This window comes from Carassius gibelio, chromosome B22 (assembly GCF_023724105.1).
Source record: "Carassius gibelio isolate Cgi1373 ecotype wild population from Czech Republic chromosome B22, carGib1.2-hapl.c, whole genome shotgun sequence".
NCBI lineage: Eukaryota > Metazoa > Chordata > Actinopteri > Cypriniformes > Cyprinidae > Carassius > Carassius gibelio.
Window position 1 is genome coordinate 38444273 of NC_068417.1, and position 10476 is coordinate 38454748.

The 10476-nt window shown below is 37.4% G+C and overlaps 1 protein-coding gene across 1 annotated transcript; it reads right to left on the reverse strand.

The window, feature by feature from the left end:
• Nucleotides 1-1644: 1644 nt before the first annotated feature.
• Nucleotides 1645-8766, reverse strand: LOC127987412 (vitellogenin). The gene is made up of 28 exons (XM_052589730.1): nt 8622-8766; nt 8473-8493; nt 7855-8006; nt 7491-7742; nt 7241-7402; nt 7003-7151; nt 6770-6920; nt 6530-6687; nt 6292-6457; nt 6086-6211; nt 5782-6000; nt 5479-5696; nt 5301-5398; nt 5066-5190; nt 4886-4987; nt 4662-4781; nt 4365-4551; nt 4179-4281; nt 3909-4094; nt 3708-3822; nt 3430-3619; nt 3064-3344; nt 2926-2970; nt 2765-2842; nt 2474-2680; nt 2244-2386; nt 2010-2148; nt 1645-1922 (listed from the first exon to the last, which is right to left on the reverse strand). Exons 1-28 carry the CDS (start codon nt 8659-8661, stop codon nt 1797-1799), a joined length of 4059 nt encoding a protein of 1352 aa, XP_052445690.1. The 5' UTR covers nt 8662-8766; the 3' UTR covers nt 1645-1796.
• Nucleotides 8767-10476: the final 1710 nt, after the last annotated feature.

Consider the following 10476-nt stretch of genomic DNA (forward strand, 5'->3'; position numbering starts at 1 on the left):
GCACCGATTTGAACTTGAACATGCCCCAGGTTTCACTTAGTTCCCCTGATTAGTTCACCTGTGTTGATTAATCATCTCATTTGCTCCTTTGTTTCCATGTTTTTATAAACCCTCAGTTTCTATCTGTTATTCATCCTGGGGCCTGTACCATGATGGTAGCTGAACAAATTCAGAGTTACAGGATTAGTTTTATGTTGACAAAACCAAACCTCTCCAATCGGACTTTGTTGGTACCATGATGCTGTTCATCAGCTTACTTTGTCAATTCGGGCTTTGATCCTGTGTTTGTGGAGTGCGTACACATTAATGTGTGACATCACTGGCGAACAGCCAATCACGAGCCTTGCAATACAAAGCAAGTTTGATTTACTTCTCATGAGAGACCCAGCGAGATTCAAAACTGAAGGTTAAAGGTTTTGCTAAAGGTTGAGAGATTGAAAAATATGACAAATTTAAATGTCATATGAAAAATGAAGGAGGTCTAATAAAATAAATGATCTTGCTCCATAAGTGTAGTCACAAGTGGAACTTGTTAACTTAGTTTATACATTTGAAAATATATAGTGATAGAGACTTGAACATGTAAGTTCAGATTTGTAATTTTTAAAATAGTTCAATCTTTTGATACTACAGCTTATTTATATTACATGATTTGTATACATTAATATTTATTTAAAATAATTTATAATAACTGTTAAACTAAAATTACTTGTGTGTAAGAGATAAATAATGATATGAATCACAATAATTATATAAATCATAAAATGACTCTGTTATTATCATAAAAGCCAGACTTCTATTTTTTTTTTTTTAAGCATAAGTGACCTTTAATTTGGAGCAAGATAAACTGGAGTGACTTTGTGTCAGACATGTGTCACTTCTCTCACATCTGATTAGTTCACCTTCAGTTTGAGATCTTGAATCCAGAACATAACCTGCCCCGGAGCAGGTTAGCCGTGCAGCGTAAGATACCATGGCAACGAACACCTTTCATAGTACCTAAAACACAGGGTTGGCGGAAACTAAGCTGAAACATAGCTGGCTAGCCACCTAATCCAGCTTCATGGTACAGGCCCCAGGATTAATGTTATTTGGAATAGTCTAAATGTGTTGATGTTTATTAAATTATCTCTACATTTACTCCTTTGTACATGTTTGGCTACAACAATGACCTGTGACAAAGACAAACTTTTTTTAAAGAATAAAAATTCCAAAATTATAATTTTTCTAATTAGATCATTATCACATTTTCTTACTGGAATTTTATGTTTGATACAATAATACTATTTTTATTGAACTCCTGTGTTCTTCGACGGTAAAAAATTAGAATACTTACATAACATATATGTACAGCTCCTACCTTCTCATTTCTGGAAAGTGTCTATCCAGTGCACACATGAGTGTAGGATTTGACATGACTATGTTCAATTTAATTCAGTACTTTAAAATGTTTAAATGCAAATTATTTAAACGGAAAGTAACTACTTCTGAAAAAAAGTAACTCAAATGTTAAAGTGTAAATTTATATAATAATGTGCAACTTCAGAAAAAAAATATTAAAAAGTAATCGCAATCCCCCCAACACTGGTTATAGCTGTTACTTATTATTGTAGTGTTGCTTTAAAATGAAAGGAGATCACACAGTTTCACTTGCAAGGTATTTATTAGCATTAGACTGCATTACATTAAATACTGTACATGACAACAGCAGTAATGCTTTCAATTAAACTGTCAAGGAACAATCAAATATACATTATCAGAGCTCAACATTTTCTTCTGAAAAATGTGAAATGTTATTAATCTTCATTGATATTTTTCTGGATCCAGGAGAGAATGCCCTCATCAATATGATTGGAAAGAGATCCATCTGGATTGATGGGAATAGTGAAGGGGAGAGGAATACCCATTCTTGACAGTGTCATCTAGAACAGCAGGAAAAAAAAAATTTTAGTTGTGTTTTCTGTGTATATCATTATGAGATATAATAATTTAAAGGGAAACTATTTCACCTCTGGAATCCTGGCAATGACATTCAAGGACCTCTGAGTTGGCAAGGCTGCAGTAAGTTCAATCTCTTTCTCACTGTTCGTTACTCTTTCAAGTCTGAATCCTGTCTGGAAAGCCGCCATAGGGATGTGTTTGGACATTCTAATTGGGGTAGGATACACCGATAATAATTATTAAGTCAGTGTCATTTTCTACATCACTTCATACATTTGTTGTCCTGTGCTGATGAACCTTACTTTTTAGCATAGCTGGTGACAGTAATTGGTAGCCTCTCCCATTCCAGCTCTAAACGCGCAGCAGGGAATTCACCCAGTACACCAGCCTCTGCTTTAGCAGTGACTTCATACTGCTGGCACTCTGGACCCCAAGCAAGCTTGGCCTGAAAAACAGAGTTATGCTTAAACCTGAGAAGAATTTATTCTCTAAAATTTTTTAAGGATTATCATTTAAACACATCCAGTCTTACAGTCACTTTGTGCTTGCTCAGCACAGCACCATCAACACAGATCTTCAGATTGTCATTTTCAGCGATGGAAGAAACAACAATTTGCACTCTTGCAGTTGGTTTGTCAAAATAAGCAGCAAGTTGGTAGCCCAGCAGTTTGTGGTCAACTCTCACAGCACGGGCAATGACAGCAAAAACAGGTGAACCTGAATTTCCGAGGAACTTAGCCTGTAAGCATACACCATATAAATATCGTATTTTAACTAGAATTTTCTGTTATTATGATCAAACTAATGAAATTCATTGATTCACCTGTTTCTGGATACGCTCAAAGCTAGATCCGGAACTTCCACTGCTAACTTTCTTTGATGCACCATGGGGTGCCAAGTACTGCAAGAAAAATAAGGTAATAAACGTGATGAGTGTCTGATCTAAGAAACTATATTGTTGACAAAATTATTATTAGTAGTTACCCGATCCTTGTGGAATTTCCTGAAAGGCTCCATGATAGTGGCAGTCTGAAAATAAACAAATATTCAGAGAAATGAATATACAGATTTATGAGACATATATTGGTGATTTAAGCAACACATTACATTCCTTGTCCTCACCTTGGTCACACGAGACCTGGACCCTGAGGAGCTTGAACTGCTGCTGCTTCTGCTGCTGCTGCTGCTGCTACTCCTACTGCTGCTGCTGCGGCTGCTGCTGCTGCTTTCAGAAGAGTTCCTGTTTTTATCTTCAGTGTCCAGGATGTCCTTCAGTTTCAACAGGAAAGCCTTTCCTTCTGCAGTCTCCTCATCAATGAGACTGATTTGCTTAAGGAGCCTCTCGGCAGCTCTAGGACCAACTTGGACTTCAAGCTCCAGTCTTTCAACAGCAGGACCTTCCGCTATAGCCAAAACAACAGAGTCTTAATTATCATTTTATTTGAAAATTATTGAGTTTCATGAATGTAATAAATTCTGTAAGTATACCTCTTGCCACTGTAGCACGGGCTGTGTGGTGTCCAATAATGTAGAACAGAGGAGTATTTCTGATGAAAGCAACATTGTGAGAGTGCACCTCAACGCATCCCTTGATTTCAATGTATGGGACAGCAAGACAGAGAGTCTTGTCAAATGGAGCAGGAGCTCTCATAGGAACCTCATCTGAATTCTCAGATGACTGGAAAGAAAAAACAAAATATCAAGAAGATTTTACACTTGGGAGCTTAAAGCAATTTTCTTCCCCTAAATGTATATTTAAAGCTTACCGAATCACCAGCATAAGAATTTGGGGATTTTTGCTGGGACAACTCGGGTGCAAAGGGCACAATCCTTTCAGCACTAGGATCTTCAATGTTTCTTACCACAGCGAGTGTCTCAAAGCTGTTATAAAAGTAAAAGACACTTTCATAAAAAAGCAGTCACTACAAAAAACTTTTTCTTCACTGGCATCACTAAGATTTCGTTACCTCAGATCAGCGATATGTTCAGGAACCTCAACAGGCAGAGCCTCCACCTTGTAGTAGCCCTTGAGAATGTCTGCTCTTGCAGCTATTTTTCCAGGAGCAATTGTACGGATTTTTCCTCTCGCCATAACAGCAGCTTGGATCAAGGCAGTGTTCACTCCCATCACAGCAAAGGTCTGGAGAGCAATACTGAAATACGAATAAGTATTAAGCTTGTTTGTAAATCTGTTGTAGTATACATGAAATCTCAAATCACAGCTGCAAAAAATTTACCTTGGTCTAGCTTCAGCTTGGAGTTGAATATCAGTCTTCTTCAGCTGCTCAAGAGTCATAGTATCAGTCTCCTCAGGGAGAGGAGGTGTAATGGTGGCCTTAACTAAAAGGATGAACGGAACAACATCAAAAGTGGCGACCCTAACATATAAGAAGAAAGGATTTAAAATTATAAGAAAAACATACCATTGACACTGGCAGCAGCAACAGCAGCAGTGTACAAACTGAGCTCCATGGGCAAACCAACTGCTGTTGGCAAGATACGACGCACTTCAGCTGCAAGCAGAGGTTTGGCATACTGCAAGGCAATTCCTTCCTGCAAAGCTTTAAGAGCCGCCTTCAACAGTTCACGTGGTTTGGTTCCACTCACAATCTGGGGATAGTGTTAATGAGAATCTTAATTCTAATAATCTGAATTATTTGTGAGAAAGATCTCAAAACGAAATAGTAATGAAAGAGAAGAGATAAACTACAACACAATACCGGTATAGCTTCTTCAATGATGGTCTTGTCAATCTTGATAAAAGCCACTTCTTGTCCAAGTAATTTGATGTAGGCTGAAGCCAATGGCTGATTGTTTGGTAAGTCCTTCCAGTTTGTGAGCTTAAGGGGTAAAACATAAGTCATACATATTTTGCCAATGTCATGATTTTTATATTATTTATAAGTATAAGATTAAACATAGTGCATAGGACATGAAAACATACTGCTCTCAGGGTGCGCTTAATCTTTGTGATACGGTCAACACTTTCATCAGCTGCAGGAGATTTCAGAAGAGCCTCCTGGATTCCTTCAGTTCTCACACCAATCTGTTTGAGAGCATGAATTGAGTGAAGGCAGAACACATTTTTAAATCATGAATCAAATTTAAAAGAAGGTTTTCCCACCTCAAGAACATCAGCAGCAGCTCCAGCCAGATAAGCACGTGCTTTAGCTACAACAGCTCTGGGCAGGATGGTTGCAGCATCATTGATCATGTAGGCACTGCCAGCAGCTCCAACCATAAGTGAAGCTGAACAGACATAGGTAAGAATATCATTGATGCAGTCTTTTACAGTATACATTTTAATAAACACCCAACACATCATTTGTTAGCTTTCTTGAGAATTTTGCAAAACTTACTATGATAGAAGTCCAGCTGAAGGGCTCTGCTGAAACGGTAGCTAAGTCTGTCTAGCTTGCGGCTCATGAGCTTGATGGCAACATTAGCTGCACCAGAACTGAAATAGACAACCATTATTAAAATGCTTATTTGACATGATATATAAAAAATATGAAAAAAACTGTGTGTCTTTCTTACACAGCTGCCATATCAGGAGCAGTGATTCTGGTCAAGGACTTGATGTGGGAGTAAGCAAAGCTCACAACATGCATGTTGGTTTCAGTCTTCAAAGCACCAGCAAGACTGGAGACAAGAGCCACTGATGGCTTGGCCTCAAACAACACAATACAAGCAACCATGCGCACTTCTGGGTGGAGAGCTCTATCCAACACAAGCTGCAGGGCAACTGGCTGAACCTGTGGCAAGAAACAAGGTCAGTTTATTATTGGGAGAAAATGGGCCATTTTACAATAATTCATTCCTACAACGACTGACACTTGCCAGTTTGGGTTCTTTCTTGGCAATGTTCCTCAGGGCCAAGATAGCATCAACCTGGACTCTAAGGGGCAGAGATGTAGCTGCAGTTCTCAGTCCTGGCAGGAGCTTCATGATGGGTTTAAGACTAGCAGGGTGACCAGCATTGCCCAGAACTTTAAGAGCCAATGTGATTTCAGGAATGTCATTCTTAGAAGTTGCCTCTGCAGCAATATCATGGATGGGCTGAGGAATGTGATACACATACAGTACAATAAGAAAACAGCAAATGGCAAAACCCTATCAGATATTTAAGGCATGAACTGTTTACCTTGAGGAGCTCAGAAGAACAAGTGGGAACTGCAACACAGTGCCTGGCAATCATGGAACCATATCCAAGCATTACAACTTCACGGAGAGCTGGGATTGTGGAGATTTTCTCATGCATAGCCAAACTCTGTTAGACAAGATATGGATTAATTAGTTTAGGCAATATTTGAACCAGAGCATTTTAAAAGTATAGTTATTTGAACATACAGCTGTCAATTGCATTGTTTCCAGATCAGCAGTGACCATTTGCAGAGCAACCACAAGAGCCTGAATGAACTCTGGAAGGGTAAGTTCACCAGCCAAGAACTTCTCCTTGATGAATTTTACAATGACTGGTGTGCCAACCGAAGGAAGAGCATCCAAGAGCCAGCGCCTAACAGAGTCAATGTTTAAAATTTATACATAATAAAAATAGACCTTAAACTTACAGCTGACAAATATGTACCTGTGAACTGGTTCATTCTTAAACTGAGCCCAGATAGCCTCAATGTTCTCCAGGGTGGAAACACGCAGGAGCTGGATGAGCTGAACAAACTTGAGTGGAGCGTCTTCATGGACCATGTCCACATTGTTTGCAACAAGGTGCTTAAGGATCTCGATAATCTAGAAGAAAGTAAGAGCTAGTCTCAGTTGATTTCTTCAGTGTGGATCAAAGGCTTTGACTCTGAGATAGTTAAAGTAATACCTGGGCTGGAGCATCACTGATCTTCATTAGATGAATGGGGGTCTGAAGAATCTCAGTTGCAAACTCATATTGCAGGGATCCACGGGCCAAGTAATCAGCTTTGATTGGAGCGACAGGGGTCTTCTCAATCTCAACAAAAGCCAAGGTTTGTCTGAAAAATGTGAAAAAAAAAAAGTAATAATATGTGTAGGGTATATTGTTAGTTCATATTTCTCACAAAGGATCAGTCATACTTTGCTTCCATCTGGGCAGCACCATGGATCTCATTGAAGGGTGAAAACTGATGCACTTCCTCAACTGTTGCTTCAGCGATTAGTACACCAGCGGACGCTGGTTTCATGATGTAATTATAAGTTGCAGTTTCAATCAGACTCTTGATTCTCTGTTGAGAGAAAGGTATGGGATGAAATGATCATTTTAAAAATTATATTGTTGAGGAAATAGTTCAAGTCTTTCCAGTCTTGTGCATACCTCTGTGCATTCATGGCACCTCTCAGTGTATGCCAAGCCAACGTCCTTCATGATTCTCTCCTGGCAATGGCTCAGATCCTTAGACTTTGTTACGGTAATATGGTTGGCCTTTGGATCCTCACTGATGACATAGTGGGTCCTGCACACTCCCTGAGCTCCAGCCTTGAAGGATGAGTCAAAAAATAAGACTGCAGAACTCAAAAAGGCTATCTTAATGCCTTTATAAATGTATTTAGGATTACTTTCTCACCTCTTGCAGCTCATAGATGTTCTGGGTCTTCTTGAGGTTGAGCTGAAGGATGTTGAGGATACCTCTGTGTAAGTTCAATACAGTAGGGGAGACTCCTGCAGGGGCAAATACCTTTCCAACCACACCATTAGCATACTCAAACTTGATGGGAATCTGAAGCTGAGCAGCCAATGCTGAGGTGAGCTTAGTGGCAGGAAAAAATGGATCCTTTGGCCAAATACCAGCGTACTCGTAGATTACAGGTTCCATGAGCTGTAAGGGACATTTTCCATTTAAATTAGCGCATTGTTGTTTTTAACATGCAATTATGGTATTTTGTTTTCAGTCAGTGTGATCTGAAATCTACGGTTTTAATAATCATTACCTTCATCAGGAAAGTGTTCTCATTGATGGCACTGAGGTGAACTTTGCTGTTGATCTTTATACCTGCTCTGGCCAAACCTTCTTGAGGAAGACCGCCCAAGAGTAGAGCCTCATACTTGTACACATAGGTCTTATCAGGGGCAAACTCAGGGACTAAAAAAGGTAGAGTATTTTTCAGGGGCTTAAGCAAGAATGCAATAGTTGTAAAATTACCAGTTTAAAAAGACCCACAATTTCCAAGAAATATTACATTTACATTTACTCATTTAGAAGACGCTTTTATCCAAAGCGACTTACAGATGAGGACAGTGAAAGCAATCAAAAACAACAAAAAGAGCAATGATATATAAGTGCTATAACAAGTCTCAGTTAGGTTAACACAGTACACGTAGCATGGTATTTTAAATAATATAATGAATAAAAAGAAAACAGATAGAATAAAAAAATAAAAGAATAGAGCAAGCTAGTGTTAGAGGTCTTTACACACACACACACACACACACTCACATAAAAATTGCATAATAAATGAAAAGAAAATAGAATACAAAAAGATTAGAAAGGTAGTTAGATTTTTTTTTAAAGAACAGAATTAGTATAGTGAGTGCTAAATATTACTTACCAAGGTTGATCTGTTGACTTGCTAAAATAAATGAGAGAATACACTTTGAAAATAGTTTTTCTAGCTTAGTTTTTAAAGAGATCCTAAATATACATAAAGAGAAATATTTTAGGAAAATAGAAATCTGAAAATTTCAGATTTTAACTTACCCACGAGGGCTACAGTCAGGGCAAGCACAACCGCTCTCATGGCTGATGGTTTGTGAAGAATACCTCAGAAAAACCAAACTTTTATAGTGGTTTCTTGCTGACCAGGTATTAATTTTTTAAAGAATTATTAACAAGGCCTTTGGTTGGTCAACTTATCTGAACATCAATATCAATTAGGTTAGGTTACCCTGGTCTGTTATGTCATCCTCCAGAACAATGTCCAATGTCAGTTTTGAATGTGCTAAATTAAGTTAAAAAGGTTGAAGGAAAAGTAAAGTTAAGTTATTTAATGCACATACATTTCTGAGAATGATATATACAGCAGGGGAAAAACATGACATAAAATTTCTAATTTTTCTTTGTATTAAACAATGGTTTACTGAACACATTGTGGCTTTGTAAATGACAAATGATAATTTCTATGAACTGACAGGTTTATAATGCAAAGAAGTACATTTACAAAAGACAAGAACATAAACTTTTAAGTGACGAATGATAATTTCTATGAACTGACAGGTTTATAATGCAAAGAAGTACATTTACAAAAGACAAGAACATAAACTTTTAAGTTAGATTTAATATAATGGTTCTATAAATGTTGCTGCCATTTTTATCATATAATAAATAATTGCAATTTTTTTTTATTGCAACTTAACTTTTAACACTTTTAACTCCATTGGCCATCATTAAGAAAGCAACACTCTATTATACAGTATGTTCACAATTCAATTTTAGAAGTTTATTTTATTTAAGAAATGTTGAAGCCTATTTTGCATTAAAATCCATTTTCCCCACTAAATGCTGGCTACAACCACACTAACCAGCTCAACGTGACAAATTTATTGGAAGAGGCCATCATAATTTTTTTTTGTTATTCAGAAGGTCACTCAAGACCATGGTCCTGTGATGGTCTCCACTGTCCTGTGAGTTGCGACTATTCTATTGAGTAGGCCAGTTTTATTTACATGGCAGTATTTCAATGCATTTTTTTTCCTTTTTGTTGTTTTTTGTGCTATCAAAGTCCACAGTGTTGACAGATTTGGCATTAGACTATCAGTTTAAGGTTAGGTTACCTTATGCTCATGTCATCAAACCATGTCACAGTTTTACTTGAAATATTGTAATTGTTTTTTTAAAATGTATTATTCTTCATATAAATAATTTAAAGTAACAAGAAATGTTTAGGAATATGTGTTTGTGACACAGCCAGCCCGGGTTGTCATGATATGATTGACTAGCATTTTTTCTGTGGTCCTATATGTTCTAATTGGCCATAATTAATACATAATGCAAATTTTACAACCTATTTCACTACTTACTGTTGAATACCTGTTGAAAACATGGTCATTTAACAATTTTGCACATTAATTTATTTTGGTAATAAAATTTACCTCTTAAAAATATTTATTTTGCCCCCATTATTATGCCAGCTACCCACTCTTTTTTATTTCATTCAAACATTTTATATCAAATCATGTAATCCAATTTAGTCTAATTCAAAATCAAATCCAATGAAAAATAATGCTATCACACCACTTGCATACTGTATTATACAGCAGAGTCTACTTCTCTTGCATTCAGTATGTTGCTAAAAAAAAAAAAAAAAAAAAAAATGCCCTATTGGACCCTCAGACTTCCAGGAACAAGATTCTCTGGTCTGATTAACCTCAATCGCAAGCATCATGTTTGGAGGAATCCAGGCATTGCTAATCCCTTCCACAGTACCGTCCCAGCATTAAAGTGGGACTCATCAGTAGAAGGAAAGCTCATCACACCAAAATTCAGAGATAGCCTTACTGAAAACCTAGTTCATGGCATTCACAACCTCGGACTAGGCAGAAGGTTCATCTTCCAA

Excerpts from the sequence above, each read along its gene's own strand:
- LOC127987412 (XM_052589730.1), bottom strand. The coding sequence starts at position 8,661 with ATGAGAGCGGTTGTGCTTGCCCTGACTGTAGCCCTCGTGG. Across the intron at positions 6,212-6,291 it reads AAACAATGCAATTGACAGCT|AGTTTGGCTATGCATGAGAA; the intron begins GTATGTTCAAAT and ends CTTGTCTAACAG. Across the intron at positions 4,095-4,178 it reads CAAGCTGAAGCTAGACCAAG|TATTGCTCTCCAGACCTTTG; the intron begins GTAAATTTTTTG and ends TTCGTATTTCAG.